The following is a 15768-nucleotide window of genomic DNA, read 5'->3' as shown; positions in this document are numbered from 1 at the left end:
ACCATGTCAAACTGCATTAATTTTACAGAGTAAATGCACTCTCGAACAGTAACACTTTTGCTTTCTGGTGGTTCAATCTACAAACTTTGTTTCATGCCCAATATTACTGAAACTACTTTGTATAAAATTACCATCGGGATATGTATATAAGGCAGACATAGGCAAACATTGGCCCTCCAGGTGTTTTGGACTGCAACTCCCACACTTCCTAACAGTCCAAAACACCTGGAGGGCCAAAGTTTGCCCATGCCCAGTATAAGGTATTTATTAAACAAACATTAATTTTGTGTTTAGAGTTGGGTCCCATTATGTACATATATGCAAAATCAGGTGTTCCAAAATCTAAAGAAAAATCTGAAACCCAAAATATTTCTGGCCCCAAGCATTTTGGGGAAGAGATACTCAAAGCATACCTCAGTTAACAAAGCCTGTGGTTCTGTTCCATGCAGAATAAGTAATTTTATTGAATTATTTATTGCCTTGTTTTTAATGCATTACTTAATATCAAATGCATTGGTAAATTCTGCACACACATTGGAATTCAAGCGAGCCATTGCAGAATTCAGCAGCGCTCATTACAATCTTGTCTCTGCCAGATAAAGGCAGAGACAAGTGTCACTACACACAGATAAACAAGCCTGTCATTGGCAGCAATCCAGAGCACCATTGCTTTACACATAGATCTTGCTGTCAAAGACTTAACTTTTGTAAAGGAGAATATCTTGCATGAGGGCAACCAACCAAGATAATGGAACAAAGATGATGTAACAAAAGAAATGGGCTTCTTTTCCATTACTTTGTATGGAATGACAGAGAAGGGACTGCAGTCAGGAAAATGGAAGGCAGCATTTTTTTGAGTTTGAGGCTTCAATGCTGCATGTTTCTTACCTGGTAAGTGTTTCTGCACTCCGTGGGACTTAATTTCCCTATTTAAACACATTTAGCATATTAAAATTGCCATAACAGATTACATAATCTCTTCCCAGATCTATATATGCCCTCCCCACCTTCCAAAATCGTTTATATAGCTTTATAAAAATACAGCTCTGTAAGTATTATTACTTTTACTTATTCTGATTTCATCCATTGCATATAATTATTGTAATATATTTTCTAATTGTTCATCCACAATTGTTCTTGTTCATTTTGTTGCACTCTAGCCTTGAGAACACCGTTTCACCCAGCACCACACCAGAGTCCAGTAGTTTCTAACTACAACAGTTTATTTACAAAAGGAAAAAGGGGCATCTTCCAAAAAGAAGTAGAAAACGTGCTCTAAAAAGCAGTAGTTCCTATATACAAAGTTCAGTAGTTCAAAATAGTAAGGTATATGGAATCCAAGAAGTCAAGATCATAGGCATAAATCCATAAGAATGAAAACATGAACGTTTCCAAGGCAAAACTTCAACAGGAACATTGGCAAACACATGAGACTTGAAGCATGAGCTGGAAAGCTGAAATGGGGACTTGAATCTATGACAACATTGTCTGATCTAGAGACACCCAAGTAAACATCACTTAATTTAAGCTCAGGCCCGACCAAAAAGGGATGAGGTATCTTTGACATCTGGATCTCTACAAGTCTTTCTGAATATCTAAATAATCTATCCTTCACTCCTTTCGTGCAGGGGCCTAATCTGATATCACGGGAAACCATCCCATCTTCTGCTGAAGATCTATTCCCAAGAGAAACTGACTATTCCCCAGTTGCTAAGGAACGAACATTGGAATCCCAAACACCCTCTGACTGAACTGCTGGCACTTCTCTCTGATAGAAGGCCTGCAATTCACTTCGATCACATACAGTCTTCTCAGCAGAAAACCCATCATCCCCTCGTCGTCTGAGGAATCCCCAGCATCTTGCTGCTGAGCTCCAACACATTTGGTGGTTCGATTTCGCCAAATAGTGGGGGAAACCGTACACTTCAGGGAAGCTCTACTAATACTTTCAGTGTTTTAAAGTCTGGATAAAGATTTGTTAAATAAATATCTTATATTCCTCATGTTATGTTCTGCAGGACTCAAAATTGAACCTGGAAAAAAGTAGATAATGTTTTGATTAAGAATTGGTTAAGTAAGATATGGGTTGTACTTACTTACTTTACTTACTTAGGTGATCCCTCATTGTCCGAGTAGGATGGTCCCCCAGGGTCAGTGTGCAGTGTGCTGTGGATCCGTAGGTGACTGTGGAGCCCTATTCTTGATCTGCATCTTCTCCTGCAGTGAGGGCATTGGTTTCCAGGTGGAAAGCAGTCCCGGTCGGGGTTGGCTTGATGTGCCTTCCTCTTGGCACATTTCTCTCTTTTGCCCTCCATTCGTGCCTCTTCAAATTTTACAGCACTGCTGGTCACAGCTGACCTCCAGCTAGAGTGCTCAAGGACCAGGGCTTCCCAGTTCTCAGTGTCTATGCCAGAGTTTTTAAGGTTGGCTTTGAGACCATCTTTAAATCTCTTTTCCTGTCCACCAACATTCCGTTTCCCATTCTTGAGTTCGGAGTAGAGCAACTGCTTTGGGAGACGGGTGTCGGGCATCCAGACAACATGGCCAGTCCAGATGAGTTGATGGCGGAGGACCATGGCTTCAATGCTGGTGGTCTTTGCTTCTTCCAGCACGCTGACATTTGTCCGCTTGTCTTTCCAAGAGATTTGCAGGATTTTCCGGAGGCAGCACTGATGGAATCGTTCCAGGAGTTGCATGTGACGTGTGCAGACAGTCCATGTTTCGCAGGCATATAGCAGGGTTGGGACGACAATAGCTTTATAAACAAACACCTTGGTATCCCCACGGATGTCCCGGGCCTGAAACACTCTGTGCTTAATTGGGAAAATGCTGCACTCGCAGAGCTCTGGCGGTGTTGTATTTCGGTGTCAATGTTGACTTTGGTGGAGAGGTGGTTGCCAAGGTAGTGGAAACCACTTATTAGCTTCATGTATAAAAGTATCAAACTTATTACTGAATAATTAGGTAGATATATACGATGGAGCCCCTGGTGGCGCAGTGCTGAGCTGCTGAGCTTGTGACCGAAAGGTCGCATGTTCAAATCCAGGGAGCAGTGTGTGCTTCCGCTGTCCACCCCAGCTTCTGCCAACTTAGCAGTTCAAAAACATGCAAATGTGAGTAGATTAATAGGTACCGCTCTGGCGGGAAGGTAATGGCGCTCCATGTAGTCATGCCGGCCACATGACCTTGGAGATGTCTATGGACAATGCTGGCTCTTTGGCTTAGAAATGGAGATGAGCACATCTCAGAGTTGGACACGACTGGACTTAATGTCAGGGGAAAACCTTTAACCTATACATGATAGATAGGAGTGCACATCCACAGATTTATTTCCCCCCTGTCCCATGGATTATGCTACTCTTCTCCAGCACTTTATTTTGCATAATCTTTCACTTTCATATACATGGCCATACAGCCCCAAAAACGTACAGCAACTCTTCTCTAAGTTTTCTTCCAAACACCCATTTCGCGGTCCAGATAACCCTGACTTTATTATTCAGTGAAATAACCACAGGCTGGAATGGCCATCTGTCAGGGCTGCTTCGATTGTGCTTTCCTTGCATGGCAAGGGGTTGGACTGGATGGCTCTTATGCTCTCTTCCAACTCTTGAAGATTCAATGGAAAAAAATCAAGCTTGAGGATATTACCTAATATAACTTTTTTAAGAGGGCAACTATACTGTAGAAGAATTAATGCTTGACATCATTTTAAGTACCATGGCTCAATGCTATGGAATCATGGGAGTTGTAGTTTTACAAGGCCTTTAGCTTTCTCTGCCAGAGCGCAGGTACCCAACCAAACTACAACTCCCATAACACTAAGGCAGGGCAATTCAAGGGGTGTCAAATCACATTAATTCTACAGCAGAGATGTATCACTAGACTTCTGATTTCTAAGCCTTAATGCATTCGGTCATTGATAGGAATGGAGGCCGCAGTCAAGAAATTTATTTATTTATTTACTGTATTTGTATACCACCTTTATTTATTTATTTTATTTATTTGCTATACTTGTATACCGCCGTTTCTCAGCCTAGCCGGCGACTCAACGCGGTTTACAACAACTTATAACAAACAACAGTATACAGTTTAAAAGCATAAAAACACGATCCACAATACATATATCAATAAACAATCCAATTCATCTCTTGACTAAAATCGCGATCCAGTTTCGTCGTCCAAATTGCCAGTCCTTCAATCATTACACTTATTGCACTGAGTTAACCGAACGCCTGCTCGAACATCCAGGTTTTTAGTCTTTTCCGGAAAACCATCAATGAGGGGGCTGATCTTACCTCCATGGGGAGGGCGTTCCATAGCCGCGGGGCCACCACAGAAAAGGCCCTGTCTCTCGTCCCCGCCAGCCGCACCTGTGAAGCAGGCGGGATAGAAAGCAGGGCCCCCCCAGAAGATCTTAGGGTCCTGGTGGGCTGATAGGCTGAGATACGTTCGGATAGGTAAGTTGGGCCAGAACCGTTTAGGGCTTTAAAGGCCAGCGCCAGCACTTTGAATTGAGCCCGGTAGCAGATCGGCAGCCAGTGGAGCTGGTGCAGAAGAGGAGTTGTATGCTCCCTGCGCTCCGCTCCAGTTAGTATCATGGCTGCCGAGCGTTGGACTAATTGGAGCTTCCGGGCCGTCTTCAAAGGCAACCCCACGTAGAGTGCGTTGCAGTAGTCTAAACGGGATGTAACCAGAGCGTGGACTACCGTGGCCAAGTCAGACTTCCCAAGGTACGGGCGCAGTTGGCGCACGAGTTTTAACTGTGCGAATGCTCCCCTGGTCACCGCTGAAACCTGGGGTTCCAGGCTCAACGATGAGTCCAGGATCACACCCAAACTGCGAACCTGTGTCTTCAGGGGGAGTGCGACCCCATCCAACACAGGCTGTAACCCTATACCCTGTTCGGCCTTACGACTGACCAGGAGTACCTCTGTCTTGTCTGGATTCAATTTCAATTTGTTCGCCCCCATCCAGACCGTCACAGCGGCCAAGCACCGGTTCAGGACCTCGACAGCCTCCTTAGTAGCAGGTGGAAAGGAGTGACAGAGTTGGACATCATCTGCGTACAGATGACATCGCACTCCAAAACTCCGCATGATCTCACCCAGCGGCTTCATGTAGATGTTAAACAACATGGGAGACAGTATTGAACCCTGAGGAACCCCACAAGACAATGTGGGGTTGAACAGGAGTCTCCCAGTAACACCTTCTGAGACCGGCCCTCGAGGAATGAGCGGAGCCACTGTAAAACAGTCCCTCCAAGACCCATTCCCGCGAGGCGTCCCAGAAGGATACCGTGGTCGACGGTATCGAAGGCCGCTGAGAGGTCCAGCAGCACCAACAGGGACACACTCCCCCGTCGAGCTCCCGGCGCAGATCATCCACTAAGGCGAACAAGGCTGTCTCGGTACCATGCCCTGGCCTAAAGCCAGACTGTGCCGGATCCAGATAATCCGTGTCTACCAAGAATGCCTGGAGTTGTGAGGCCACCACACGTTCCAAGACTTTGCCCAAAAAGGGGAGATTGGAAACAGGCCAAAAGTTGACGAATTGAGTGGGGTCCAGTGATGGTTTTTTCAACAGCGGTTTTATTACAGCTTGCTTTAAGCTGGCTGGAATTTTGCCTTCCCGGAGGGAGGCATTAACCACCACCTTCACCCACTCGGCCAATCCCCCTCTGGCCTCCTTCAGAAGCCAGGATGGGCAGGGGTCTAGGATGCATGTGGTAGCTCTCATTCCTCCAAGCACCTTGTCCACATCCTCGGATTGAACCAATTGAAATGAATCCATCAAAACCGGACAAGCAGATGCTCATGTTACATCCTCAGAGACTGCCGTTAATATGGTGTCCAGACCAGAGCGGATCAAAGCGACTTTGTCTGCAAAGAACTGAGCAAAGGCTTCACAGCGAACTGCCGAGTCATCAGGGCACCCATCCTGGATGGTGGGTTTTAAAAGGCCTCTGACAACTCGGAACAGTTCAGCCGGACGGTTCTTTGCAGACGCAATAGTAGCCGCAAAGAAAGTCTTCTTTGCGGCTTTTATTGCCGCGGCATATGCCCTTAAAAAGGACACAAACTGTGTTCGATTTGGCTCGCTCGGATTCGAACGCCACACGCTCTCTAGTTCCCTCTTCTTTCGCTTCAACGCTGCCAGCTCCTCAGTGAACCAAGGAGCTGGTTTAGCTCGGCTACTTGAGAGGGGACGTTCTGGAGCGATCATGTCTATTGCTCTAGCCATCTCCCCATTCCAGAGAGCGACCAGGGCATCGACAGGATCACCAACCGAGGCGGCGGGAAATTCTCCAAGAGCCGTCAGGAATCCATCCGGATCCATAAGCCTCCTGGGGCGGACCAACTTAATGGGTCCTCCACCTCTGCAGAGGTTAGGGGGTGCAGTTAGTCTAAAGCTGACCAGGTGGTGGTCGGTCCATGGCAACGGAGAGATGGATAACTCCTCAATACCGCCACCTTCCTCGCATCCCTGGCAGAAAACCAAGTCCAATGTGTGTCCAGCACTGTGGGTGGGGCCAGATACCTGTTGGGACAGCCCCATGGTTGCCATGGCAGACATGAAGTCCTGAGCCGCTCCCGATAAGCCAATCGGTGACTTACAACAAATCAGTATACATAAAACATAACATAGATAAACTACATTAAACAGTGTAAGACATCACAAAAGCAGTGAAAACAACACCATCAGCTTCTCATTATTCTCAAGCATTGTCCAGTTCCATTGTCAGGTCATTCCATTTCCTATATTAGCTACTCTGTATTTGTAAACACTTGCTCGAATAGCCACATTTTAACTTGCCTCCGAAACATCGAGGGAGGGAGCAGATCCGATCTCTCTAGGAAGGGCGTTCCATAGCCGAGGGGCCACCACTGAGAAGGCCTTGTCTCTCGTCCCCACCAAACGTGCTTGTGACAAAGGCAGGACCGAGAGCAGGGCCTCCCCAGATGATCTTAAAAGTCCTCAGCTAGCAGAGTAGGCCGAAGACCTTATAAAACTGTATCTCCACTAATCAGTATCAGAATTAGTGCAGTTTAATATCACTTTCAACTGACCTGGCTCAATGCTATACAATTCTGGGATTTGTAGTTTAGTGGGGGCAGATGCACTGTTTTGGCAGAGGACGGGTAAAACTACCACTCCCAGGATTCCTTGGCATTGAGCCATGACAGTTTTAAGTGGTGCCAAACTTGCATTAACGCCTAGGAAAACCTTGAACTCTTTAAGGCAGGCCTAGGCAAACTTGGGCCCTCCAGGGGTTTTGGACTTCAACTCCCACAATTCCTAACAACCCCTGGAGGGCCCAAGTTTGCCTAGGCCTGCTTTAAGGCGGTGCAAATACGCCTTGCCTCCATTCCTCATGGAGGGAGAGCGCGTCCCGCACGCGCCCTTAAAGCTCCCCCTCCCTCTGAAGGCCACGTGACCAGAAGTGCGCCTCTGCCGCTCAGGGTCTCCTTCGGGACAGGCTCTCTCTCTCTCCTCCCTTTCCTGGGCCGCCTCTTGGGCCGCGCCTGCGCAGTAGCCTCGGCTGAGACGCCGACAGCTTCCGGGTGGGCGGGTTGGCAGGCAAAGCGAGAAAAGCTGAGGCGAGGTCGTGGTTGTTGTCAGGCAAGCGGGGCAAGCAAGCGAGGGGCGCGGATGGCGTGCGCGCTGGTGCCTTTCTGCACCTTCCAGGACCTGGAGTCGGCGAGGGACTTCCTCTGCTCGCACCTCCGCCCGGTTGGCAAGGAAGGAGGCGGTGAGTTGGGAGAGGTTGGGTGCTTATAAGAGGCCACCACTGGCATACTCAAAGCCACAGCCTTCAAGGCCTGCCAGCCAGAAGGAGCCTCCATATGGGAGTCTGGTGACTGCAGTAAGGAGCCCGGATGTCCCCTGTATTCCTGTACCTACAACTTAAGGCAGTTTGTCATCTCTTTAACTGCCAGGGCCCAGTGCTATGGAATGGTTGGCTTTGAAGTTTGGTATTGATTTACTGTGTCAGAAGGGAATTGAGAATACAGTTATAATGTATTTTCATAGAATCATAGAATCAAAGAGTTGGAAGAGACCTCATAGGCTATCCAGTCCAACCCCCTGCTAAGAAGCAGGAATATTACATTCAAATCACCCCTGACAAATGGCCATCCGGTCTCTGTTTAAAAGCTTCCAAAGAAGGAGCCTCCACCACACTCTGGGGCAGAGAGTTCCACTGCGGAACGGCTCTCACAGTCAGGAAGGTCTTCCTCATGTTCAGATGGAATCTCCTCTCTTGTAGTTTGGCCATATGATCAGAACTTGGGAAAGTTATCTTATTTGGATTACAGCTCCCAGAATCTCCCATCACATGACTATTTTGGAACGGTACTTTTGTTGAAGAAGTAACTTTCCTGAGCAATGCCCATGCTCAGGATGGCCATATTAAAAAAAGCTGCAAAGAAAGTTAATAAAACCACAAACAAAGTTTAAAAAGTATTGTCGAAAGCTCTCCTGGCTGGAAACACTGGGTTGTTGTAGGTTTTTCAGGTTATATGGCCATGTTCTAGAAGCATTCTCTACTGACGTTTTGCCTGCATCTATAGCAGAGGTTGTGAGGTCTGTTGGAAACGAGGAAAACTGGGTTTATATATCTGTTTATATATCAAAGCCATGGTATTCCAAGATTATGGCAACAAGAATGATTGACAACTGGAAAACAGAGGGAGAAAATGTGGAGGCTGTGACAGACTTTGCATTTCTAGGTGCAAAGATTACTGCAGATGCAGACTGTGGCCAGGAAATCAGAAGACACCTCCTTCTTGGGAGGAGAGCAATGTCCAATCTTGATAAAATAGTAAAGAGTAGAGACATCAGACTGGCAACAAAGATCCGCCTAGTCAAAGCCATGGTATTCCCTCTAGTAACCTACGGATGTGAGAGTTCGACCTTAGGGAAGGCTGAGCGAAGGAAGATCGATGCTTTTGAACTGTGGTGCTGGAGGAAAGTTCTGAGAGTGCCTTGGACTGCGAGAAGATCCAACCAGTCCATCCTCCAGGAAATAAAGTCCGACTGCTCATTGGAGGGAAGGATACTAGAGACAAAGTTGAAGTGCTTTGGCCACATCATGAGGAGACAGCAAAGCCTAGAGAAGACAATTCTGCTGGGGAAAGTAGAAGGCAAAAGGAAGAGGGGCCGACCAAGGGCAAGATGGATGGATGGCATCCTTGAAGTGACTGGAATGACCTTGAAGGAGCCTGGGGGTGGTGACGGCCGACAGGGAGCTCTGGCGTGGGCTGGTCCATGAGGTCACGAAGAGTCAGAGACAACTGAACGAATGAACAACAACAACATATCTGTGGTAACAGTAGCAACAGTAAGAACTGACCATAGAACAATATACTGGTTCTAGATTAGGAAAGGCGTGCGGCAGGGTTGTAGACTCTCACCCAACATATTTAACTTTTATGCAGAACACATCATGCGATGTGCGGGGCTTGACGAATGCAAGGCTGGGGTAAAAATTGCTGGAAGAAACATTAACAACCTTAGTGTGCAGGTACAGCTGTACCAGGAGCTCCTATTTTTTTTGCTTTGCATTGAATGTTTGTTGTAGTCCTAACTTTCAGGGACTCTGCAGATAGGTGGCTTCTTTTGGCTGCAATCATAGGGCAAGCCACCTGTCAATTATAGTCAGGTTCCCTGGTCCCCCCCCCCTTTGGGTTTTGGAGGGAATAGGAGCCAGTTTGGGTTCAGTCCACACAGAGAAGCCTTTCATGCAGGACATAATACCAAGAGCTCCTGTAGAAAGCTTCGTCTTCTATGGCTTGGCTGGGGAGATACAGCCCCACAGCTTGGCCGGAAAATATACAGCCTTACAGTTTCTTTGCTGAGGGACTCCAGCCAGCCATCACTGAAACCTGAACTCCTTTTCCCCCTGGAGGTCTACAAAGCTCTGCTTGGTAAGGGTCACTCGCGGCAGCAGGAAGCAGTTGGTACCGGGTGTAGGGGCTCCACGCCATCAGAGGCAAAGACAGACTGCCCAGATTAGAAATTAAGGATTTCCCCATTAGTTACAGTTATGAAGATAGTGCCTGTTCCCTCTGGACAAGATTGAGAGAGAGCCAATAGACTGTTAAGAAAGCCTTAAAGTACCTGTTTGTTTTCATTAATAAAGAACTTTGTTGAACCTTTAAGCAATCTTAAGGAAATCCAAAGGCCTTTAATCTGAGGCTGCCCCGGCGTTCCGTTGGGCACACAGAATTTATGTCCTGTCTACAGTTTTATGCACAGGCCCAGCGTGCGACAGCACTCTTAGATATGCAGATGATACCACTTTGATGGCCGAAAGCGAGGAGGAGCTGAGGAGCCTTCTAATCAAGGTGAAAGAAGAAAGTGTAAAAGCTGGGTTGCAGCTGAACATAAAAAACCCCAAGATTATGGCAACAATGATTGATAATTGGCAAAGAGTGGGAGAAGATGTGGAGGCAGTGACAGACTTTGTATTTCTAGGTGCAAAGATTATTTCTAGGTGCAAAGATGCAGACTCCAGCCAGGAAATCAGAAGACGCTTACTTCTTGGGAGGAGAGCAATGACCAATCTCAATAAAATAGTGAAGAGTATAGAGACATCACATTGGCAACAAAGAACTTCCTGACTGTGAGAGCCGTTCAGCAGTGGAACTCTCTGCCCCGGAGTGTGGTGGAGGCTCCTTCTTTGGAAGCTTTTAAGCAGAGGCTGGATGGCCATTTGTCAGGGGTGATTTGAATGCAATATTCCTGCTTCTTGGCAGGGGGTTGGACTGGATGGCCCATGAGGTCTCTTCCAACTCTTTGATTCTATGATTCTATGATCTGCATAGTAAAAGCAATGGTATTCCCCGTAGTCACATGTGGATATGGGAGCTGGATGATAGGGATGGCTGAGCGAAGGAAGATTGATGCTTTTGAACTGTGGTGTTGGAGGAAAGTTCTGAGAGTGCCTTGGACCGCCAGAAGATCCAACCAGTCCATACTTCAAGAAATAAAGCCTGACTGCTCACTGGAGGGAAGGATAGTAGAGGCAAAGATGAAGTACTTTGGCCACATAATGAAAAGACAGGAAAGTTTAGAGAAGACAATCATGCTGGGGAAAATGGAAGGAAAAAGGAAGAGGGGACAACCAAGGGCAAGATGGATGGATGGCATCATTGAAGTGACCGGCTTGACCTTGAAGGAACTGGGGGTGGTGACGGCTGACAGGGAGCTCTGGCATGGGCTGGTTCATGAAGTCACGAAGAGTCGGAAGCGACTGAACGAATGAACAACATATCTGTGGAAAGTCCAGGGTGGAAGAAAGAACCACAGATATATAATAAACCCAATTTTCCTAGTTTCCAACAGGCAAAATGTCAGGAGAAAATGCTTCATATGGTCATATAGCCTGAAAAACCTACAACAACCCAAAGTTTAAAAACTTGGCATTACTGTATACAAAATGTCTGGTGTCACTGTGAGAAGGTCATCCATTGTGCATGTGGCAGGGCTCAGACTGTATTGTAGCAGTATTGTTTGCTCTTCTCCACACTCCACTTTGAGGCCCAGGCAAGGGCAGGTGTCTTCACTGCATCTGGTTGCGATCCCCAGGTTGTGTCAGTCAGCTTTTGTATCATATTATTTCTAGCACCCACTTTTTGCTTGATAATGAAGCAGTGCTTGTAAATCAGAGCATGGTCCAGGTGACTCCCAGGTATTTTGGTGTTCTGCAATGCTCCAGTGGGATTCCTTCCCAGGTAATCCTCAGAACTTGAGATGTTTGTCTGTTCTTAAGTTGAAAAGCACACATCTGCATTTTAGATGTATTTGGAATCAGCTGTTTTTCCCTATAATAAGCAGTAAGATCACCTAAAGCTTCAGAGAGCTTCTGTTCCACCATCTCTAAGTTCCCTGCTTGGATGGTGATGGCACAATCGTCAGCATAGATGAAACTCTCTGTCCCTTCTGGCAGTGGCTGATCATTTGTGTAAATATTAAACATTGATGGAGCAAGCAGTATGAAGTTTGTTGAAGCACCAGCAATCTTTGGCAGAGAAGGCTAAAAAGCTTGTAAAACTACCAACTCCTGTGGTTCCATCGCATTCAACCATGGCAGTTTAAAGTGGTGTCATACTGCAGTCACCCTATTCGTTTTTCCCATTGACTCCAGGTCAGTAATTAGGTGTGAGGTACAGGTTAAGCTTCCCTTATCTGAAATGCCCATGACCAGAAGGTTTTTGGATTGTTTGTATATATGTATAATGGAGATGGGACCCAAGTCTGAACACTAAATTTATTTATGTTACGTATATACCTTGTACAAAGGGCATGATGGTTCAGTTGAATATCCCTGTTCTGAAATGTATGGGACCAGAAAATGTTTGCATTTTGGATTGTTTTGAGATTTTGGATCATTTATGTAAATATTTTGATATTTGCATATACACACGTGCACATACACACACATACATACAGAGATAATAATAATTCTTACCCGTCTCTCCTCACAACTAGAGGCGGATCACAGCACAGTCAAAAACATACAAATACTATAAAAATTCTACAAACACACATATTAAAATGCATTTCCATAAAAGATACATATGAAAACATTTCTGTAAAATACATATTAATCACACAGGACAGAGACCAAAACACAGGACATGAGTTTAATGCTTTCAATTGGCTGGGTATGTTTCATATGCACCTCATACACATAGCCAGACGGTACATGTTGTCTATCCCTCATCCATCATGCTTGAGACCAGAAGTGTTTTAAGTTTGGAGTTGGGTTTTTTTTTTTGTATTATGGAATATTTGAGTATGTATATATAGGAATTTTGGAAACTGAACCCAAGTCTGAACATGAAAATCATTTATGTTACATATATGTCCTACATACAGAGCCAGAAGATAATTTTATATACAATATTTTGTAATATTTTTGTTCATGAAACAAACTTTGAGCCATCAGAAAGTGAAAGTGTTGCTTTCTCAGCCACCCATGTTGACAGTTTAAGATTTTGGAGGTCAGTATTTTGGAATTGGAAAAGGGATGCTCAATCTGTATTAAGATTTTTTTTAAATTCAAAGTTGGTATCCTCCAAGTTGGTTTTGCTTCAGTTATCTAAATTCAGTTACATTGAAATATTACAAACAGATGTAATATGCAAAACTGATCTCTTATACAGCACCTAAATATATTTTCATATTTTATTCTCTTTTTTAATTGAAGTTCTCAAAAACTAATGAAAATATATAGCTATAGAAAAGAAGAAAGAAACAAGTTATCAAACCAAAGTCCATAGGCACTTGATATCCTCTCAGATGATACCAAATGCACTGGTCAACCATGGCCAAAATGTCCATCACTGAATTGATCGTGTCCTGCTTCTCTCAGAAGTAATTAACAACTGGATTTTATTTAAAACATATTTAGTTGAAATGTATGTGTCTTTTAGAATTTGAGACTCCAGTTCTTTACTTCATGGCAGTAGTTAGGCCAAATAATTATGGTAGGGGTTAGGTAGTGCCTAGAAAGTGGATTGACTTTCTCTATCTCTCTGACACCTGCCTGAAAGTTCACAGGAAAGAAATTGCAACTCATTAATATTTCTAACCGTGCTGACAATATGTGACTTAATATTAGAGTTCTGAGCTTGCTTACTGAGTTGTTGAGATTTGATTGAATTGCATTGGTAGTGGTGGTGGTTGTTGTATGTCTTCAAGTCATTTCTGATGCATGGTGGCCCTAAGGTGACCTTATTATTTTTCTGAAGCTGAAAGCATTTGCACAATTAAGTTCTCAACACAAGAAAACTGATAAGAACTGAGTAAGCATATACAATGAAGGTAGGAAGGTCATGTCTGAGACAAAGTTCCTGTCTTTCTATAGGTTTAAATGCAGTTTGACACCACTTTAACAGCAGTGACTCAGTGGTATGTAATTGTGGGAGGTGTAAAATGGTGAGACACAAATATTATTGGCAGAGAAAACTGAAGACCTTGTAAAATTGCAGCTCGCATTGTTTCATAGCATTGAGCAATGGCAGTTAAACTGATGTCAAACTGCATTAATGCTACAGTGTGATGCAACCTAAGACATTAAACAGCATAACAAGCAATGCAGTTTCAAATTTGATAAAATTGTTAGACACCTACATACTTTGATAAAAAGTCTTGTTTAAATTTGCCAGTGAAAATCACTATGGTGTAGCACTTTGAGTGCTGGACATTGGGAGACCAGAGTTTGACTCCTCACTCAACCTTGAAAACAGTTGACCTTGAACAAGTCATATTTCTCAGTCTCAGGCAAAGGCAAAGGCAAACTCCCTTTGGACAAATTCTATCAAGAAAATCCCTTTTATCCGTTTTAGGGTTATTATAATTCAGAAGTGGCTTGAAGACACACAATCAAGAATAAAAATGGCAATACTTATTCCGATTGGGTGTTCAAGGGAAGAACCTTATATCATTGAGATTTCACAACAGAGGAAATTTCTGATGAAACTTCCTATTGAAAGAATTGGCCTGAATTCCAGAGGGATCCCTTCCCACCTTGTTTCAAATTGTGAGTTCCAAGAGCATCAGCAATGCCTCTTAACTTATCAACTCAGCTCCAATACTCACACACAAAATGCAATCCAAGATGTCTATCTATCTATGAAGCAATTTGTTACTTAAGAATAGAACTGAAAACCAAATTGATTATTTCTCACTCAAGGAGTCTTGCTTGAATGTCAGATGCAAATGGGAAAGGGCAATTGAAAAAGTGTGCCTTAAAAAAAACCTTAACAGTTGGGTTTAAGATTTTCCATTTGAAATATTATAGTGAAGATTTACAATTATAATAAAGAGTCATCAACAGAATAAACCTTTAAAATTAACTATTTAATATTTCTAGCTGCAAAAGGAGCAAAAGGATGCTTCTAGAGCAGGCTTCATGCTAATTGCAGTGAAAGCTTGGGTGTATTCCTATAGGAATTAGTGTTAGCAGGTATTGGAAAATCATCTCATTTAGGATGAGATCAAAAATAATTTGAGCAACTACATCTTCTCACTCAGAAAAATAAGCAGTGATTAAACATAAGGATCTGCTTAAATTTGATTTTGGAAATTTTTCTCATTATTTGGTTGTTTTCTGATATAAATTATATATATTATAATATTATCATTATTTTTCCTCTTTAGTTTGCTCCTTACTATTGTTGCTTTGTATTATTTTTAAATGAAAATCTCAAATAAAAGATTTTTTTTAAAAAGAAAGAAAAATAAGCCGTAATTAAACATAAGGATCTGCTTAAATTTGATTTTGTTAATTTTTCTCATTATTTGGTTGTTTAGGGGAATCTAACCAGCTTCCAAAATGTTCTAATTAACATTCAAACTACAATTGATTTTATTGCACATGTGTAGAAAATTTAAAATCAAAATATGATTATCTAGTAGGCCACTTAAGCTTTTTGAATTTATGTCCCGTGTTTCTTTTTAATAGATAGACAAATGAATTAATTATATTTAGAGTTAGGAGTAGATTATATATTTAACTACATTGCAGAATTTGCAGTGTTTTACTTATTGTTATTTAGAATAATTGGAACTTCATTATAAGAATAGATATAATAATTCTATGAAACACAATTACCATAACACATTTCTAGTTTGGATTTGTTAACTTGTGCGTACAGGAGGATATGGCTGGATTTGAGTCATAAGTGGCAATGAGAAACTAATCCATGTAAACATGGTGTTTATGAGGTGCCTGAAATAACTACATAATCAAATTAATTC

At 43.5% G+C, this 15768-nt stretch overlaps 1 protein-coding gene across 1 annotated transcript in view; it reads left to right on the top strand.

Annotated features, from left to right (window-relative positions):
* Positions 1–7523: 7523 nt before the first annotated feature.
* The window catches only part of RAB3GAP2 (RAB3 GTPase activating non-catalytic protein subunit 2), a 60437-nt gene continuing 52192 nt past the window's right edge, over positions 7524–15768 (top strand). Inside the window, exon 1 of the mRNA XM_060754236.2 lies at positions 7524–7750. Coding sequence (XP_060610219.2) covers positions 7651–7750 — 100 coding nt within the window. The 5' untranslated portion in view covers positions 7524–7650. The remainder of the gene's footprint in view (positions 7751–15768) is intronic.

Source organism: Anolis sagrei, chromosome 1, assembly GCF_037176765.1.
Source record: "Anolis sagrei isolate rAnoSag1 chromosome 1, rAnoSag1.mat, whole genome shotgun sequence".
Taxonomy (NCBI): Eukaryota; Metazoa; Chordata; class Lepidosauria; order Squamata; family Dactyloidae; genus Anolis; species Anolis sagrei.
The sequence above is the reverse complement of the archived record's forward strand: the minus strand, read 5'-3'. Positions and strand labels throughout refer to the sequence as shown.